The sequence below is a fragment of the Epithele typhae genome, assembly GCF_022376455.1.
Source record: "Epithele typhae strain CBS 203.58 chromosome Unknown BXZ73scaffold_4, whole genome shotgun sequence".
Classification (NCBI taxonomy): Eukaryota; Fungi; Basidiomycota; class Agaricomycetes; order Polyporales; family Epitheliaceae; genus Epithele; species Epithele typhae.
The window spans coordinates 663,323-682,039 of NW_025954195.1; the positions used below are offsets into that span (position 1 = coordinate 663,323).

Here is an 18,717-nt window from a genome sequence, read left to right on the forward strand (position 1 = left end):
GTGGCTTTTGATTGGCTGGATCAATTTCTAACTCATATTTTCCGCCAATAAACCCAGTTGTGGATAATATCCCACCGTGTCTGTGGGACACGCCCAACCCTCCTTGTCGTCTACCATCACCATCTTCACCGCCGAATCGAACCTCCAAGGTCGTCCCGTCGTCTGAGCTTGGTTTTGAGTAGCGGTACGTTATTACGCATCCTTCGAGGGCTACGATGATTCTAGCGAGCTCCAGACAACTAGGCTGTTGACATCCATCCGGTGTTCTGAATTCATTCACCCCTCTCTACCCCGAACCCAGCCCCCCACCCTCACCGACTCCTATCGCGCCGATAGCCCACATCTGCCATGGCATACGCTCAGCCATTCCCTCTCGCCCAGCCTCTGCAAAAGGTCGCCGCGCCTACTTTCGGCCCCGATCTCGCTGTTCGTCTCATTTGCCCCGAGTGTAGGGACCCAAACCCCAACATTGTCGAGGAATTCAGCAGCGGCGACCTTGTCTGTGGCACATGTGGGCTGGTATTGGGCGATAGGATTGTCGACACGAGGAGCGAGTGGAGGGTAAGTGTCCGCTTGTCATCATCCCGTTCCCTAACTTCCCAGTGAATGTGCTCGCCTGACCTCGTATGTAGACGTTCGCGAACGACGAGGGCGATGATCCATCCCGTGTGGGTGCGGCATCGGATCCCCTCATGGATGGCATGGAGCAGCTGGACACGAACATCTCCTTCAAGGATGGTGGCTCAGGTCTAGCGAAGGAGCTACAGCGCGCGAACCACCGTGCCAAGGGTGCGAGTGCCGAGCGCAACCTCCTCGAGGCCTTCCGCCAGATCTCACACTGGTGTGAGACATTCTCCCTCCCCAAAACCATTTCCGACATCGCGAAACAGCTCTACAAGCGTTCCGATGAGGAGAAACTCCTTCGTGGGAAGCCCCTCGATGCAGTCATCGCCGCTTGCATCTTCATCGCCTGTCGTCAGGCGCATGTCCCCCGTACCTTCCGGGAGATTTGCAATCTCACCCATGTCAGCAAGAAGACGCTTGGACAGTGCTACAAGGCTCTTGAACAAGCCTTCAACTTGACCCCAGGCGCGTCCCAAGACACCCGCCATGCCCACACTCCCAACGCCACCACCGGTGCCGAGGACCTTCTGGTTCGGTACTGCAACCACCTCGACCTCCCTGTTAACGTGCAACCCATCTGCGCCGACATCATTATAAAGGCTCGCGAACTAGGCATCGCCGATGGCCGTTCTCCCGTTTCCATCGCTGGTGGTGCGATCTACTTCACGTGCTGTCTCTTGGACAAGCCGAAGACTGTACGGCAGATCAGTGAGGTCGCAGGGGTCAGCGAGGGTACGATTAAGCTGGTTTACCGGTTGTACTACGCTGAGCGTGTGAGGCTGGTGAAGGAGGAGTGGATCAAGGACGGGAAGGCTAGGCTGGACAGGCTGCCAGTTGAGAGTGGGTCGAAGTAGATTGGGACATTTACTGTAACCTACTTTGTCGCGGGTCGTAAGACTCGTAATATGCCTCACTCGTTGTATGTTTATGTAGATCACAATGACATTGCCTTATGGATTATCACTCGGACAATGTTGATACACGATGTCAACAGACCAATGGCGAACAGAGTGTAGAGGGAAAACATTACAGTTGTATGTCAACGTTTACCCCTCGACTTCGACCCTCCCCTCGCAAGAGCCGCGCTACCCCTGCCCCTGCTGGCCGACCGGATAGCTTTCCTCACGTTTAGTACATCGTTGCCGCTAGATTCACCCGTGCGGGATTTCTTAGCGGATGGGTTCTTGTCCAACTTGGACAGAATCGCGAGGTTTTGTGACTTCTCGTTCTCCGCCGAAGTTTCAGTAGGCTCAAACTGAAATAACATCAGACGGCAGCCACGACGGAGCTCGCAGAGGCGTACCTTCCGCTTGATCCCCTTCAGCTTCTTCTCGCCCTCGAGGGTCCGATCAAATTTGCCCATGCTCGCGGTACTTGCCCGCGTGACGGCGAGCGTCCGGTCAATGTATTGCTTCTTGTCCGCGGCGTTTGCGCTCGAAGCCCCCGCGTGAGCCTCCGTGCGGGCAAGGTTCTGCAGGTGCTGCCTCTCGTTCTTCGCGACCCGGGCCTTGCGCTCAGTTCGAGCAATTTTTGCGGGATCGAAGTCGGGATCTAGGCGGGATTATGAATTGCACCGGATGGGCCGCACGATGTGCGAGAAAGGGTGTGCAGGGAAAGACATACCCGCATTTGCAGGGACTTCGGTAGCCCACTGGACCTCCTTGTCCTTGTTTGCGCCCTTCCAGCCCCACCGGTTGACCCACTCCTGCTTCTCCTCATCCCAGACCTTCTTGTCCCTGCGGGTCTTTTGGATGCCCTTCGCCTTCGCGAACTGCTCCCATTTGGTGGGCGGCTTGGGCTTGGGCAGTGGTTTCGCTCGGGGCAACTGTGTTGTTGGCGGGGGAAGTTGTGCGAGGGGGCCATCGTCCGTGGATGTTGTCGGGAGAGAGAAAAGAGACGCGAGAAGGGTTTGTGCACCATCTCGCGCAGTGGACATGAGATACTCCTCAAGGTCTACTCTGAATAGGTGTGTCATGAGAGATCAGGACTTGAGCATCTCAAATGGTCGGGAACTAACTCGTAACTTTCCGAATCCACAGGATTTGTGTCTGTCACTGTCAAGAAGCCGGTGTCGACCTCAAGTGGAATGTCCTTCTCCACCACTACCGCTTTTCTGCGGGGAGGTTACAATGAGCGTTGCCACAGAAGTGTCGTGAGAGTCGGAGGTGCGCACTTTTTTGCTTCATGAGCTGCAAGGATGTCGGATACATCCATGCTGAGGGAACGAATGAATGGTAAAGAAGGAGGGAGAGGTAATGGGCGAAGTGGCGGAAGCGCCGGTGCGCACAAATTCTCGAATCTCGATCACATGCGGCGTCTACTAGTAGTACTCCTCGAGCAAAGATCTAGAGTTATGTAGTAGCAACTGCTCTTGGGCACTCAAACACATAAAAGCGCTCCTTGGATCTGTTCTATACATAGGCGTGCGTGATAATACATCTAACTGATGCTCGGCACTGATTTCGTCTCTGACAGTCAACTCTCAGCGCTGGAGCTGTAGAAGCATAAGCATCAGTCAATACGTGCGAGCGGAGAATACTACTTGCCATCGCGCTGCAGTCAGAGCAGTGTCGCAACCTCCGTGCTAGTTCTAAGACCCTTCCATTTCGTTCCCGCACCGATCTCCTGTGAGATTTCGTTCGGTATCTCAGACAAGATTTTCGAGATCCACATAGGATCGGTCAATGGTGTCAGATCGTCTCGTGTCGGCAGCCGCTATATGGCAGTCTGTATGAGTGGAATTTGTCAGGGAAGTGACAGCCAGTACGTACCACTTTCACGCGTTCGTAAGGGGCTTCCCATCCACTCGTCTCGCGTACAACCAATGGTGGTGACGACGAAAAGGAATGATATATGCGGGTATCGTATGCTCGAAACAGGACGCCATCCACCCGGAGAGTGAATCGCTGGAGTATGAATATGCACGTAGGCATAACACGCTAATACTAGTCGTAAGTCGCGCATCGTCAAGTTGGTGACACAACGTACGATTCGGACAATGAGATGTGCCGCGCCGTTGTCGTGCAGCTCGTCTTCATACAACGGGATCTCGGCATAGAAGAGGATGGGGTCATGGCGAGTCAATTCGGCCATGGGTATGGTATGCTTGGGATTATTACGCTCCGCAGGGTTCCACACAATCGTCTTGCTGGATGACAGACGTGCGTGACCAGGATATAGAGATGTGTATGTCCAATCGAACACCTTGGTGGGAACAGTCTTGGGCATCGGAATCTGGCTCAAAGCACCCGTTCTGGTCAAAGCGTGAGTTAGGAAACCATTGCAGGTGGCTCAAGACTCACCGACTCCTTAGCCATGCATCAGCGTACCCCACCTTTACGGCTCCATCTCCTTCCTGCAGCTCACCATTCCGCACGCTTCTCAGTGCTTCTTCTGTACTGAACGAGTACTTCCATCCACTCTCGCGGTGTTCCAGCTCCAGCGAGTTGCTTCCAAAAGTCATTTCAGGGAGCGGGATGCCCCCGATCGCGGCTTGTAGTGCGTCACATTGGCCAGCGTTCGAGATGGGATTTGTACAGGACGTGATGGTCCAACAGCCGATTTCGATAGCACGAGAGTTCGGAGACTCGAGGAGACGATGTTCAGGAAGCGCGACGGCAGTAGCCATGATGACCTCAAAGGCACACGGACGCCCTGGGTGGGAGCGAGAACACGTTGAACAGGCCGTTGTGGACGGTAGGTGGGGACAAGCACGCGCGGACGCGACGCGGGACACGGTCTGTACTGCGAGCCACTCAGGCGCCTGCGCGCAACGACCACTTCCGAAGTTCCGCTGCTGTCGTCGACCTCCACTCTCGTCCGCCCTTTTCCTCCTCTCTTCCGGAGAACGCGTGCCACCGCGCTCTCATCTCAAGTCGCCATGGACAACTCACGACCTTCATCTCCAGACGCGCCTCCCCAAGATCTCTGGTCGTCCATCTTGGACTCAGTCTCGTCTTCGCGTTCCATCCCTTCCAAACAAGTGATCCTTCTCGGCGAGCCTTCGTCTGGGAAATCATCCCTGGTGTCCGCCCTGCTGCAGAAACCCCCACCTGACGAGACTAAGGAGGACCAGCGTACTGATTTCGCTATTGGATACGACTGGGCGGATGTACGGGACGATGCAGATGAAGGTATGTTGTCTACCACAACGCTGCGACGATCCTCAAGCCCTAAGACATCTCCGTTTTTAGATACCCTGGCGCGATTATCTATATACACTGTGCCATCCTCTTCCCCGGCGTACACGGCGCTATTACCTTACTTTGTGCCCCCACGGTCATCCTTGCCGCACAGTCTTGTGATGATCACGCTGGATTGGACGCGACCTTGGTCATTTATAGAGGAACTGGAGACATGGCTTGTGTGGGTTGAAAAGTGGGTCAAAGGAGATGGCTCAAGAGAATTAGACATCGCTAAGGAAGATAATCGTGAACGACGTGAGTGTTTGTTCTCATGCTTGCTGTATGTCCTAGCTGAATATCCCTATGTCAGTGCAGGTGTACTGGCAGCATTATACGGAGCCCAGCGCGGAAGAGATTCCTGCCACGACCGCTGTTTCCAGCACTGTTTTACCCTTAGGTCCTGGCACTCTTACACACAACTCCGCCGGTGTTCCCGTCGTCGTCGTGTGCACAAAGGCGGACCTCATTGACGAGGGTAACGACGTCATCGGCTCAGGGCCTTCCGGTATGGGTGGCATGGTCAAAGGGAAAGGCGGAGAGTGGGAAGAGCGCACAGACAGTATCATGCAGGTTCTCCGGGCAATCTGCTTGAAATGTACGTCTGATCCATGCCTCGCCCTTGTGTCCTGGATTGATCGTCGGTCTCAGATGGGGCGAGCTTGTTTTACACCACGCCACAACCTGCTACTCTGCAAGTTCTACGACAATACACTTTGCATAGCTTGTTCATACCCCCTGCACCTTCTCCGGCAATGGCTGGTGAAGTCAGCGCTCCTCCACGCAATCCCTTCCCCTTCCAACACAAACCCAATGCACTCGACCGTGACCGGATTGTCATTCCGGCCGGCTGGGACAGTTGGGGGAAGATTGGAATTCTCCGTGAAGGATTCGACGCGAAGTTGTGGGGAGAGGCCTGGGAGAATGACTTGGACGGTGCAGACGAAGACGCTGGTCCCAGAGCAACATCGCTGTATGCTGGCCTGGTTCCTGATCTCAGTCGCAAAGTAAGTTGGAATTGGCTGTGAAATTTGCATCTCGGCTTATTGCTTCTTCAGCCTCCACCACTCCCTCCCCTCAACAACCCGACACCAGAACAGGCATTCCTGGCGAAAAATTACGACGAGAATGCGAAGAATCCAAACCGCGACCCTCGGGGTGCCTTCAAGAATCCTGCAGAGACCGCAATGGCGGGCATCGTTGGACCGATGGGGAGCAGCAGCTTCAACCTGCCCAACGTCGAGCGTGCGCTCACAGAAATGGAAGGTTCAACCGCCGCGACCGCCAACCCGCTCAACGCCAGCGTATCCAGCGACGCGGCTCCCAGGAAGGCCCCTACTACCCGTCCAGCACGGCAAGCCCCGACCAACCTCTCGGTACCCACCTCCTCCGCTGCGGCACTGGCACTCAATCGTGGTGGAGTACCATCGCCCGCGCCGCTATCGGCGACACCCAGCTCCGCCGACGACCAGACTCAACACCAGGCGTTGAAGGCGTTCTTCGACAACCTTATCAACAAGCGCAACCGCACGGACGACAAGGGGGCCGCCAAAAGCCCCGATGGTGAGGGCGGTGCGGGCGAGAGCAGTTGAGGTGGTGTACCCATGCGTATTGACAGTTGTATGCTTCTTCGCACTACATTATAGGATTAATGACACCCACCGCGTCTGGATGCCTGACTTTGTATCTAAGTCCACTGCGCGTTCTGAACCCGAAGCTCGTTGGGTCAGCGCTAATCGTCCACCACCGTTCTTTCGAGGGTTAAACCTGTGCGGGCGTCGCGGCGCCAGCTCCGCTCCGGGAACTGTGCTGGCTGCGGAAATCATTGTTCGCGTCTCCTTGTTCCTCGCTATGATTGCTAACCAGCACTGCCATGCTATGCAGATTTTTCGTCTAGAGCCTCCAACCTCGTGTTCGGAGTGGCCCCACCAGTTACAAATTCCTACACCGGGTCACATCGGACTCAATTTTCCTTCGTCGTTTGTGCAAACGACACCGCCATCTACCTAGAATGGCATGTTAAATCGTGAACTGTCCGTATAAGTAGTGCCGACCGACCGACGCTCAACGGTACGAAAAATGGCCCTTCTCAACCGCTCTCAGACGTACGGACAACCACAACCGACGTAATGGTACAAGATCCGAACGCTGGCTACCATTTTCCCCTTGCGGTCATCAACCATGTCGCTTGCATTCTTACGACGATTTCAGCCGATCGAAGGCTCTGGTGAATGGGCGTTGGCACTTTTTTGTGCAACCCATAGACTACTTACAACCAACTCTGTGGTCAACGAATCGTTAGGCTTCGACGTCGCTTGTTAGATGTATTCACAGCGCTTGTTGTGGTTTCTAGAAACTGTTCCTGGAATGCCTGGAGTGGACAAGGAACACTGCACGACCGGTGCCAACCGCCCACTGCATTCCGCATTGCCTGCTCGCCGCCCGTCAAGTATCTCTGCGAAGCCTTCGGAGCTGCGGTAAGGGCAGCAACTGGCAGCACCCAGCCGGAGACCTCTACTCCGCTGGCCTTTCCATACCACCTGAACATCCGCAGGAACCTCCTTAGACCGATCTTCTCTCCGGCTTGATCGTCGGCGTGCTCTGCCCGGCGTGTTGACCCGAAGGGCGGTTGAGGTATGCTCCCACCGGGCAACAGGACTCCGGCAGAGCAAGACGCGGCTGCAGGCTTGGGCGGTGTTTTAGTCGAAGCAAGTGTAATCTTCCGAATTTCAGACGCTTATGAATCGGCATGATACTCAGTTGGCCAATTGCTTGTCATGTTCTCGCCTGTGAGCTCCGATGGGCTTGGCTCGCATTCCATCCGCATCTCTCGGCTCGCGGTGACAATGCTCCTCGTATTTGCAGCGGTCGGCCAATTCCGCACCCTTCGAGCGCAATATCGTCGATCAAGACATAAACTAGCGTACGTGAGTACAGCAAGGTACCTGGCAGCACCACAAGACGCAGGCGCGTGGCGAGGGTAGCTAATATGTATAGTGGTCTACGACGGATAAACCAGCAAATGCCACGAAGCACACTCAGCGTGAATGTGAGAGCAGGTCACGGGAGCAGCGACGAGAAGGATATAGTGACACGACAAGAGCACAAGTAAAGTAGTGGCATAAACAACACAATAGGGCATAATGAAACCTAGAGAAGAGCGTGGACGGCGACGACAGGATACAACGTGAGATAGAATGAGAGGGAAACGATGGCGGGATGAGGATGTTACTATGAGGAATTGGGCAAAGACGATGGGAGGGTGAGAGTGGGGATGGTGACAACGGCGCACGTGAGAGACTTGGCAGTGAACCGTCCAAGCGAGTCATAACATGATAGAGCAGAATGAAGCAAGATGCGAGGCCAACGAGTACGAGGCGCAAGAAGTTGGGAGCGCGAGAGACTAGTAGAAGACCATGGGCTGCGATGGGTGATGCTGGTGGTGAGGGGGCGGGGGTGGGGGAGGCCCAGGGTGCTGTTCGGGCGCATACATGTCGTAATGCATGACCGGCTGCGACATATCCACGTAGGGGTTGTAGCCATACTGCTCCGGAGGGTAGTAGTATGGCTGTGGATACGGAGCATAGGCCACCGGGCCCTCCATGGAGGGCGTGGGACGGTGCTGTGAAGGCGGCTGCGGTGGGCGTTGCTGCTCCGCGTTCTCGGACGGCCGGGATTGACCCTCCAACGGCTGTGCGACCTCGGCAGCAGCAATGGCGACCGACGTGGAGAGGTTGCTCCGCTGGTGAATGGGCCATGCCGGTCGCTTGCTCTCTGCACCATCAGCCGGCGCCCGGATCTCGACCCGGCTCGTCTGGCGAGCGGGAGAGAAGATTGGAACACCGGTCGCCGGATCCACAAATGAGGAGATCGGCGGAGTCTGAGGAGTGTGTGGATGCGCGTGGAAGTCGGGAGATGCACCGGAGTGGTGGCGGAGGTGGGCAGGGACGAACGGGATGCTGTGAGATGGGTGATGGCCGTGCATCATCGGACGCGGTGTGTACATGGGTGGAGGCGTGGGCTGAATGTATACGGGGCGACCAGTGGCGTACTCGTATGGCATGCCTTGGTGGTTGAAACCTACACCTGGAGGCAGTGCCGGGGCATAGGCGTACGGCGAACCGTAAGGCGGCGAAGTCGGTGGAGGAGCGGGAGAGAAACTTGTCTGCAGAGGGGGGAGAGCAGGTGGTACCAGGGGAGCCTCTTGCGAGGGGTCCGCGCTGTAGCTCACAGGTTGTTCATCGGCAGGAAGAGGGTTCCGGAGAATGGTCTCCTGGATCTGCGCACTGGGCAATGAGCGCTCATCCGCGGCAGGAAGCGTCGTAAGCGTCTCGATGGGATTCCGGCTCTCTTCGGGGATCGAGGGAGGTGCGGCAACAGGGATAGTGGGCGCCGTCAGCAAATCTGCGCCATCAACGGGCAGCGACAAGTCTATGCGGCGGTTCGGAACCACGTTGGGCCGCACAGTGAAGACTTCCTCGATTGACAGCTCCTCGACGGTAGTAGCGAGCTCCTTCCGCGCGACCGACATTGCTGACAACGGCTCGGGCGCCTTCTCCTTGCCACCAGCGGCGGGGATCCGCACCGTGATGGTCTTGTCTGCATCGGTCGTCGCCTTGGGTGGCTCCTCAGACTGGTCGGAAATCCGTGCATTCGGACGGGGAGGGAGTCGAACAATGTGAGGCGCCCTGCCGCCTGGAAGCTTGACCCGAACTCCGGGACCGACGCCTGGACGAGGCTTGGTGGCAGCGTCGGAGTAGAGGAAAATGTCGTGCTGCTTGGTCCACATCTTGTCCGGCTTTTGAGCGTACCAGACACGATCTCCCATCGACACGGCCGATGAGAGTGGTTGCTGCGACGTACCCGGAGAGACGCCGCCACCGCGAGCAAAGCCACCGCGTCCGCGTGCCGAGACAAAGCCCCTGCCACGGAACCCGAAACCCCTTTGCGGTGCAGGGTGAGGCGGCTGCTGGGAGTGTTGCTCTTGCAAGGTACGTCGCCTCTCGTCTCTCCGCTTCATCTCCTCGAATCCATCGTGAGTCCAGGGGCGCTCCACGGGCGGGACGTCTTGCTCTTCCTGCGGTGCACCGTCTCCCTGATTGATTGAAGCTGGTCCAGGGTAGAATCCGCGTCCACGGCCACGCATGCCGAATCCACCACGTCCTCGTCCTCGTGACTCCCGCAGACCACGCCACCAGCCGCTCATGCTGCGCAGATTCTTGTCCAGCAGGCGGTGGTCGTGTCCCCAAAACTCCCCCACCCTCGGGACAAAGGAGGGGTCGGTCTCAAGGCGCTGCTGGTACGCTTGGCGGGCGGTCTGGCCGCGGCCGCGAGGAGGAAATGGAGAGCGGGGAGAAGCGTGAGAGCCAGATGGTACAGCGTCACCCGAGTCGACGTCGTCAGCGGCCACGGGATAGGGTTCGTTGACAGCGGGGGCAGGAGGGGAAGGCACGGATGTCGCGCGATTTGCTGCCTTCTTCGCCGCCTTTTGGCTCTTTCTCGAGCGGGGTGTGGGAGATGGAGCCCGGGGTTCGATGCGGTTGTGGTCCATGTCTGCAAAGTCGATGACGGGGAGGTCCGCCGCGCCGTTCTCAGCTTCCCCGGCTACCATCTCGGCCCAGTTCGTAGCATCGGCGAAGATGCCTGTGTGACTCCCAGAGGGGTCTTTCGGTGCGACATGCTCGGTGGGAGGGGGGCTCTGGGTCGTGCTTGGGGTGACGACCTCGGAGTGAGCGTCGGCACGGAGCTCGGAAGAAGAAGATTCTGACTCTGAGTCGGAATCAACGGAGGAGTGGTCATCGTCGGACTCGGAGTCGGTCCTGACCTCCCTCTCGATTTCATCGTCGCTTCCAAACTCGCCATTCACCCGACCTCTCCTCTTTACAACACGACGTTGGCGGGGAACAGGGTTGGAGAAAGATCGCTCGAGGGGCTTGGACGACTTGGGGGCAGATACGGCAGAAGGCATATTAGGGATCTGTGAAGGCAGGGATGAGTGGGTGAGATCAGGGCGCAGTCACAGTATTGCCGAAAATCAGACCCACAGAGATAACAGACAAGAGTGCGATGGATGCGAGAGACTTGCAAAGACAGCAGAGACGGAGATGGATATGAGGAGGTCGTCAGCGAAAGCGAGGAGATGCGTTGGTCGTCGTGAGGGGCGATGAGGAGAGCAAGAGACACAGCAAGCACGACTCCAGTACCGTCACACAGTGGCTCTCGATTTGTCAGCGCCTCCTGTTCAGGGCGAGTCAGGCCTTGTCCGTTCTTACTTTTCTGTCGCCGCCTGTATTTTCCCTGCCCAAGTTGAATGTCCGATAACCCCCTATCGCTTCTCCGCTCTCCGCGCTCCGCATCCTGGCTACCGCAGCCACTATGACTGTTCTTCTTCGGTACCGCGTCTGTCGGAGTTCACCTCGAACGCAACTGTACTTCATGCACGTGTCACCAGGGTGTACGGCCAAGTGGTAGCGGCTCAGGCCAATCGAGATGGGACCCATCCGAAGCACAAGAATATACAACTGTAAGGTAGAAAGAGGTATCTAGCATGTCCAAGCCGTCCGTGGTATCGGTGAGCCCTCCTACCAGCCAATGTCCCTTTTAACATCTCAAAATCACAACTTCGTCGATAGGTCTCGGAGTTTCGAGGCAGACAAAAACCGAGGAATCGCCGCTGCGATGAAGTCCTTGCTCTGCACCATAACCCAGTGCCCCACGCGCTCGATGAGTTCGACCTGCATGTGGGGCATCAGTTGCTTGTTGAACCCTATAATCGCTTGGTTCGACGTAGGGTCCGATGCGCCGATGATCAACAAGATCGGGAGGTCTGGTGGGGGAACTCGAAGCATCGCTTCATCTGGCCAACGTAGTTGAGCTGCGTGCGAATGTTCAACGAAACGACATGCACTTACCTAGCTCTTCCTGCCAACGCAGCCTCCACGTGCGATAATAGTTGAAGGGACCGTTCATGCTCCTTTCATACTGCGAGAGGTAGTAGTTGTGTTCCTAAATCAGGTTAGCAGCGTGTTCTCCGATGCATACACGCGGCTGTCTCACCTGCTGCGTCAGGAAACCAGTGTCTTCGCCAAAGTCATAGGTCGCCAGCACGTCAGGGAGGCCGCCAGGCAGTGTCCAGCCCTTTAGTTTGCTGTCGCCGTTCTTGCTGCGAAAGAGCAGCTTGAAGAATTGAGAGAGCTAGGACCCCAATGGTGCATCAGCGATGAAGTTGGACTTGAAGTTCAATCTGGCTTACCCTTCCTTCCACCAAGCCGTTGGTACTCCGCTCTCGGAACATGAGATGATAGCCCCAATTGGGGTATTTCTCCACAGTCTGATCCAGAGACACGTACTGTCTCGACGGAGGAATGAATGGCACCGACATTCTAGAGGTATGCGTAAGACCATAACGATGACAGCGACTGTAACGCTTTGTATTCACATTACCAGTGCCAGCAACCTATTTGGATGCCAGAGCGCCAGGCGCGATGCCATGACGCTTCCCCAATCGTGGCCAATCACGACCTGTGGAGGACGCGCGGACACAACGGCGGTAAGTACCACGCCGTATGACAAACGGTTGACGATGCACTTACTGCCTTGGGGATACAGAGCAGGTCGAGGAGGGCAGCATGGTCGTTCGCGATCTTCTTGGGCGTATACTCCGACTCGTGCTCTGGCTTGTCCGAGCCTCCATAGCCGAGTTGATCGGGCGCAACGACACGATAGCCTGCCTTAACCCAAGGCTTGATCAGGTAGCGCCATCCATACCTAGAAGGCACCGCCAACCGGTAAGCTATGCGTCGCGCATTCGCCGCGATGTGCTCACCAGAGGTCAGGGAAACCATGGAGACAGAGCAGGGTGATGGTCGAGGCTGGGTCATAGTTGGCCGGGAGCTGGTCCACGAAATGGTAGGTGCGCCCGGTGGAGAGGAGCTCGGTGCGGTGGTTGAAGCTTGCGGGATTTGTGGGGTCCATGATGGGGAGGTTTGTGTGGTCTGGGTGGAGGGAATGGGATTGGTTATATGGCTGGATGACATACGGCGCTTTTCCACGCCGGGAGATTGGAAGACCGAAGAAAGGTCGGCGCAATCAGACGGGTAGATTTCCAGCGTGCGGTGCGAGATGTGTACTGTCGCGGCAACTCAGGTGAGGCGCGCGCCTGGACGGGAAGAGGAATCGGGGATCGCGAGACGTCGGGCGCGCTCGCCTCGCGTGTCTCACTCCGGTGCACTGCCGTGTGTGCTGCCCTCGCTCGTCCGCCCCTGCTGCTTGCAGCGCTGCCGCGCCCGCTCCGCATCCCTGTCTGGACCGGCCGGCGCGCAGTCGTCCGGCGTCGGACGCGGGCCCCTCCCCGCGGCTGAACCTGTGCTCTGCGACTCGGAATTTGTCGCGGACGGGCAAAAGCCGGCGCGCAGGGCGCCGCCCAGCCCGACCCCATCTCCGGCGTCGGGCTTCAAATCTCTCCCATCCGAGTCACCCCACCCGGGCACATGCCTTCAATCTCCGATCTCGCCAGCGTCGGCTGCCACGGCTAAACGCGTTTTCAGGCTGTCCGTTGTAGTCCGGGAGTGCTTACTTGCCCCATCCCAGGTCCAGACTGCTCCCGTCTCAGATGCGTCGCCCGATGGGGTTGCCACAAGCTTCATGTGTTCACGGAGCATCGCACATCTGCGGTGCACGCCGGACGCAGTTGCCGCCTGGTCCCGACCGAGATGTGCGCAGGCGTGATCCCCGACTCGCGTGCGCCCTATGTCACGGCTCGTTGAACATGTCTCACGCCTGGCTCTAGTCTCGATGCGTACGCTCCACACTTCGGCTTCTCGTGAGTTTCACGCTGATCCAAATCTTTTCACACAACCCTCCGACAGGCGCGCAGCTCGATGTCTTGGAAAGTCCTGAATGTCTCGAGCTTGTCAGCTTCGTGCAGTTTGTATGGAAGCCCAAACGAACATAGGCGCCGACGGGACGGTTCGAGGTGAGCTTCAATGAGCTTCCAGCATCCCAGGGGAAAAGACGTGGCCCGTTTACTCCCGCACGAGGTTCTGTTGTCGGCTTCTAGGACGAGAACACCACCCCGGGCCAGCCATCCGTTCCGGTGGTTTGATCGCCGGTTGAAGCACACCTGCATCTTCACGGGCCCCGCGACAATCACATTTGATTTTTGGGCTGCACAAATTTCCGCACTAGGGCGACGGTTCGCGCTCTCGGAGCGGGCGAAATAACTTGTGCCGTCGACATATAGTCTCGCCTTGGCCTAGGTACGTGCATGGACCTTCTCTAGTCGCGGCATCTCGTATACTGCCCTTAGCACAGGAACGCAGGGGTTTACGCGAATTCAACACAACGAAGACCCTCTGGGATGCCAAGCCTACTGTGGCTATCGAATCGACAGGCAATACCATTTTCGATGGGAGATATGGGGTCGAATGCGGGCGTGCTGGATTGTAAGTATGTCCCAAACCTCTGCAGCAGAGATATACTGAGAACCTGTTGGAATGTTCTTTCCTTAGGGCCATCCGCTGACGATTCGCTGCTTTAGCCCACAAAAACCGGGAGTACCCTCTCCGGACTCTCACATTATCAGGGTGATCACATCTGGCTGAGGTCGCTCTGTCGGCACCTGCAAGGGACCGACATTTAAGGTGCGTGTCCAGGGTACTGGTCCGCTGGGCACAAAACATATCTCATTTATTATCCCAGACATCACACAAGTGACATCATTTCCAACGTATATTGAGGAGAGGCCGACGACATCCCTCCGGAGTTTTTGTAAGTTTTGAATATTCTTGGGATATTCGCCTAGTCTCTCGGTTCCGCCGATCTTCCCCACAGCTACTCAGTCCTGCGCTGATATTAGCTTTTTGAGTTTTCTCGCTGCCGCATCGCGCTTATGAGGAGCGGTCGAGTTGCATGCTCTTCGGAAATGTAATGTCCGTATATAGGCGCCTTTACTTGACACCGGAGGGGCCTAGACTCTGTCAGTTGTACGTGGCTGTCGTTCGATCGCTCAATCGACCTGACTCTCGATTGACGTCTGTCCGTTGCTTGCCAAGAGCAGGTACCGCCTTCGACTTTTGTATCCCTCATATCGAGCGCACACTTTGCCCCCGGCCTTCTCTGCCCCCCCTCCGAGTCTCAGGTCCCAGTACGCGTGAGCGGTATGACGCCTCTCCGACCGTCCACGCCCAGGCACGGCTGGTTTGTCGTTCCTGGTACACTGCTTCTCCTTCTCTCTGTCGCGGCCATCACTAAAGGCATCTCCACCTGTAATATTCCCCACCTCGCCTTCTCCAGAACCCGTTCTTTCGCCAATGTGCGCTATTACAAAATTCCTGGTGAGTGTCACTTAATTGAAGCCCCGCATGGTAGGACACTCACGACACGTTGGTGGAGCAGAAATTAAGATCCTTTGCGTCAAACCTGAAAGTAACAGCGGTCACGATCCCCACATTTTCGCCACGGAAACCACTGCCTCGACCGACATCGCTCCGCTAAAAGATCAAACGAAGCTTCAAGACAACATAGCCATCCGTAGGGATTCCGCACCTAGTGGGAACCATGCGCTGGGCATCAGGTGCTATGACCAAACTGGAACAATCGACTGCAAAGTGCATTGGTATGTGACTTCCGACTTGTACGGATTTTACCTACTCATCGGTTTGCAGCACCCGCTCCGAAGACTTCTCGAAAAGAGCAGATGCAGATGCTGCGCCCCCAGTAGTCTCTCTTGTGGGGGCGGCCGACTCTGTCTCCGAAGACCCCCATGCCTCACAGCCACCCGCTAGCTCGAACCTGGTCGTCCTCGTCCTCATTGGAGTTTTCGGTGGCCTCGTTTTAGTGGCGGCCCCTGCGGTCACCGTGTATCTGACACTACGCCACCACAGGCAACGCGTCATGCAAAGAAACGCGTACCGCATAGACCTCCTTGCTGATCGGGACCTGCATCCGTATGGCGGCAAGGACGACATCGAGCCGCTCAGCTTCGCATCCTCTTCCGAGTCTTTCATCCCGAAGGAGCGCATCGGACCCGTAACCCTGCCGTTTCAAGCGGGCGGGTACGGGCATTCAAACCGATCCCGCGATCTTTCCGAAGGCCCCTATATCACGCAACTCAACCTTCATGCGGCGAGCTCCGGGGAAATGTCGGCCTCAATTGAGCCCGAACGCGGCTTCGACGCACGAGCCCCTGCGCCGGGACTGCCACCGCCTCGTCCGAACCGGCGATCTGTCGTGGTGGGGGAGGAGGCCCGCTTGGAGGGACCCGAGAACGCAATGGCCCGGGCCGCACGGCAATGGCAGCGCGTCGCAGAGCGCCAGGCGGTGGAGGGGACCGACGACGTTCACCCTGCCGCAATCACGCTTGGCGTTGCGTCCGCGGCGGTATCACCGGTGGGGGACGGCCGAAACAGTTTCGACGCGCCGCGCCTCCAACTCATCGAGAGTAAAGAGACGATCCGATGGGCATGATGCGGGAGGGTCGCGAGGGGTGGCAGCAGAAGGGGCGGGGGGCGGGAGTCGGAGGACGGGTCAACCACTGCTGCCGCTTGCGACTGGGACGGACGGTTGACTGATTCACTGACTCATGTCACGATACATAGAATGACCCCTGGTTTTACGAATTATCATTCCATGTTTGGGCGCGGGCCTTCGGATATATCATCCTGATCCAGGCCAAGAGATGCGACCAGGCTTGACAGGACGACGTTCGCCGTGAATGATGGTTAGATGAACCAATAAATTACAAGACGGCTTTCTCCGACTTTCACGGAACAGCGCCCAGGAGAGTTGCCACAAGCGGCGGGGAGCACGCCGGTTCGACGCCGCGCGACGCGTCCGAAGCGCGTCTTTCTGCTACCGCTACCGTCGCTCTCCTGCTCCTCATTCCTTCCGTCTGTTCAGTTGACGGAAAGACCCTTCAATGTCACATTCGCAAGCCACCTCAAAGAAGGAGGAGGAGGAAGAGATTCCACCCCCGGAGCGGCCGCCATCACCCGCACCGCACACCACTCTCGCTGTACGAGGACTCCATGTACGAACGCCCCCTGGCCGCGCACTGTCTTGCTGAACGTCGAATGGGAGATAATGGACGCATTGCCGTAGGCCCCCAACTTCTCCGCATTCCGGCCTCGCGAGTTCTTCCGGGCCACAACGCTCCAGCCTATGAGCCATGTCGCCTGGAGCTGCGACGGTAGAAAGCTCGGCGCTGTGGGCATCGACAAGATTGCGCGAGTGTGGCAGTCCGACAAGAGTGTGGGTGTATGCGCCGCTCTGGCGCGAACCGTCCCGTGCTGACGGACGAGAACAGCTCGAACAACGAACCTCGACCAACTTCACTGGCGGTCACAGCGACGACATCGACTATATTGCATGGAGTCCCGTGCACCCAGAGCTGTTCTGTACATCCAGTCAGAAGGATAGGAGGATCGTGTTCTGGGATGGTCGACGTGAGTACTTCGGTCCTCCCCCCGGATGAGGCGTGTGACATCTTGTGAGCGCAGAAAGTCGGTCTGTGCAGTCGATACAGCTCAAGGTCCCACCTGCGCAAGTCATCTACGCGCCTGATGGGAAGTCTATCTTGTACTGTTCCACCACAAGACAAATAGGGATTTTGCGGTTTGGGAGTCAAGGAGAGGGTGCAAAAGACGCTTGGTACGAGTTTGTCAACCCTGACACCAAGGTAATGTCATTTCTGAGTCAGTCATGCCAAATTTTTCATACGAAACACCCGCCTCAGAGGCCGCAGTCGACCGCCACCACCGCACTATTCAACTTCGCCGGCGACGCGCTCGTGCTGACACAACACGCGGAGCAACAAGTGCGCATCGTGGAATACCCGAGCCTGAACAACCTGCACGTCATGCCCGCCCATGTGCAGGGCGTGACCGCCGCGGCCCTGGACCCACGCGGAAGGCGAGCGCGTCTGTTTCCTTCCCCAGGCCGGAGCCCTAACACTGCCGACTGCCCAGGTACCTCGCGTCCGGGGGCAACGACTCCATCGTAAATTTGTTTGACGTCTCCTCGTGGATATGCGCGCGCACGATCGCGGTCTGCAAGTGCGTGCGCTCCCGCCCGAGCCCGCGCCACGCACTCAACGCACTGACGCCCCGGTCCCGCCCGCAGCCACGGCATCAACGCGCTCAGCTTCTCGCACGACGGCGAGTTCATCGCGATCGCGAACCAGGGGAACTACATCGACATCGTGAGTGGCCCGTGGCGGCTCGTGTGCGTGGTGCGGCGCCCTGATCAGATGGTGGTTACGTTGCGCAGTGCGAGGTGGAGACCGGCATGCCGCTGCACCGTGTCCCGACGCTGGGCCCCGTGGCGACAGTCACCTGGCACTCGTCGAAGCACCTCATCGCATACTGCGGCCAAACAAAACCCAAGGAGGGGAACCCCACCCCGGTGGCATGGATCGGAATTTTTGGCCCTGGATCTTGATTCACAGTGTTTTGGTCGTTCGAACATTCTTACACACCTGCTCTGTATAGTTGGCGCACGCCAAGTTGACCCGGGAAGCTTGCGATCACCTCGTGCCATTACTGCGGCATTCTTCGAGCCCGAACACGTTTTGAACGATTCGCAAATGATGCTGCGACGAACGATGGCAGTGAGAGCGAAAGCAATGTTTGATTCAAAAGCGATGCATATGTAACACGACAGCGTGCTAGCTCGCTAGGCTGGCGAGAGAGCAGAAGCGTAATGCTAAGCGTCAGAAAGCGCGAGTAGACTAGCTATGCGAGTGCTGAGGACGAACGAGGGGTATATACATGAACTGACGCGGCAGCATCAGACGGACAGCAGTAGAGCGAGACGACAGACGTGGAGAGCTACAAAACGCGACTAGGCGAGTACGCGTAGCGTACGGGAAAGCAGTGCGAGAATCGTGTGAGAGCGTTGGGACGTAATCGAGAGC

The 18,717-nt window shown here is 57.3% G+C and overlaps 8 protein-coding genes across 8 annotated transcripts; 4 read left to right on the forward strand and 4 right to left on the reverse strand.

Moving 5' to 3' along the window:
- Window positions 1-348: 348 nt before the first annotated feature.
- Window positions 349-1,478, forward strand: BXZ73DRAFT_87590 (cyclin-like protein; the record flags this gene model as incomplete). Its single annotated transcript, XM_048024638.1, has 2 exons — window positions 349-561; window positions 633-1,478. The coding sequence occupies 2 exons, from the start codon at window positions 349-351 to the stop codon at window positions 1,476-1,478; spliced, it is 1,059 nt and encodes a 352-aa protein (XP_047882030.1).
- Window positions 1,479-1,663: 185 nt separating this feature from the next.
- Window positions 1,664-2,838, reverse strand: BXZ73DRAFT_40271 (RRS1-domain-containing protein; the record flags this gene model as incomplete). Its single annotated transcript, XM_048018540.1, has 5 exons — window positions 1,664-1,879; window positions 1,928-2,175; window positions 2,248-2,582; window positions 2,642-2,737; window positions 2,798-2,838. 5 exons carry the CDS (start codon window positions 2,836-2,838, stop codon window positions 1,664-1,666), a joined length of 936 nt encoding a protein of 311 aa, XP_047882031.1.
- Window positions 2,839-3,183: 345 nt separating this feature from the next.
- BXZ73DRAFT_40694 (type 2A phosphatase activator TIP41) lies at window positions 3,184-4,252 on the reverse strand (the record flags this gene model as incomplete). The annotated part of the gene is made up of 4 exons (XM_048018627.1): window positions 3,184-3,339; window positions 3,396-3,563; window positions 3,613-3,877; window positions 3,927-4,252. The coding sequence occupies 4 exons, from the start codon at window positions 4,250-4,252 to the stop codon at window positions 3,184-3,186; spliced, it is 915 nt and encodes a 304-aa protein (XP_047882032.1).
- A 252-nt stretch (window positions 4,253-4,504) lies between these two features.
- On the forward strand, window positions 4,505-6,397 carry BXZ73DRAFT_74219 (DLIC-domain-containing protein; the record flags this gene model as incomplete). Its single annotated transcript, XM_048021992.1, has 5 exons — window positions 4,505-4,757; window positions 4,818-5,063; window positions 5,119-5,403; window positions 5,457-5,812; window positions 5,864-6,397. 5 exons carry the CDS (start codon window positions 4,505-4,507, stop codon window positions 6,395-6,397), a joined length of 1,674 nt encoding a protein of 557 aa, XP_047882033.1.
- Window positions 6,398-8,208: 1,811 nt separating this feature from the next.
- BXZ73DRAFT_40337 (uncharacterized protein) lies at window positions 8,209-10,773 on the reverse strand (the record flags this gene model as incomplete). Its single annotated transcript, XM_048018556.1, has 1 exon — window positions 8,209-10,773. The coding sequence occupies one exon, from the start codon at window positions 10,771-10,773 to the stop codon at window positions 8,209-8,211; it is 2,565 nt and encodes an 854-aa protein (XP_047882034.1).
- A 646-nt stretch (window positions 10,774-11,419) lies between these two features.
- On the reverse strand, window positions 11,420-12,779 carry BXZ73DRAFT_97264 (alpha/beta-hydrolase; the record flags this gene model as incomplete). Its single annotated transcript, XM_048027303.1, has 7 exons — window positions 11,420-11,661; window positions 11,717-11,810; window positions 11,862-11,999; window positions 12,058-12,187; window positions 12,244-12,326; window positions 12,398-12,572; window positions 12,631-12,779. The coding sequence occupies 7 exons, from the start codon at window positions 12,777-12,779 to the stop codon at window positions 11,420-11,422; spliced, it is 1,011 nt and encodes a 336-aa protein (XP_047882035.1).
- Window positions 12,780-15,115: 2,336 nt separating this feature from the next.
- On the forward strand, window positions 15,116-16,271 carry BXZ73DRAFT_74221 (uncharacterized protein; the record flags this gene model as incomplete). Its single annotated transcript, XM_048021993.1, has 3 exons — window positions 15,116-15,139; window positions 15,161-15,420; window positions 15,470-16,271. The coding sequence occupies 3 exons, from the start codon at window positions 15,116-15,118 to the stop codon at window positions 16,269-16,271; spliced, it is 1,086 nt and encodes a 361-aa protein (XP_047882036.1).
- A 451-nt stretch (window positions 16,272-16,722) lies between these two features.
- On the forward strand, window positions 16,723-18,242 carry BXZ73DRAFT_87596 (WD40 repeat-like protein; the record flags this gene model as incomplete). Its single annotated transcript, XM_048024639.1, has 8 exons — window positions 16,723-16,833; window positions 16,905-17,054; window positions 17,110-17,248; window positions 17,303-17,453; window positions 17,541-17,714; window positions 17,771-17,857; window positions 17,925-18,003; window positions 18,072-18,242. 8 exons carry the CDS (start codon window positions 16,723-16,725, stop codon window positions 18,240-18,242), a joined length of 1,062 nt encoding a protein of 353 aa, XP_047882037.1.
- Between the last annotated feature and the right edge of the window lie 475 nt (window positions 18,243-18,717).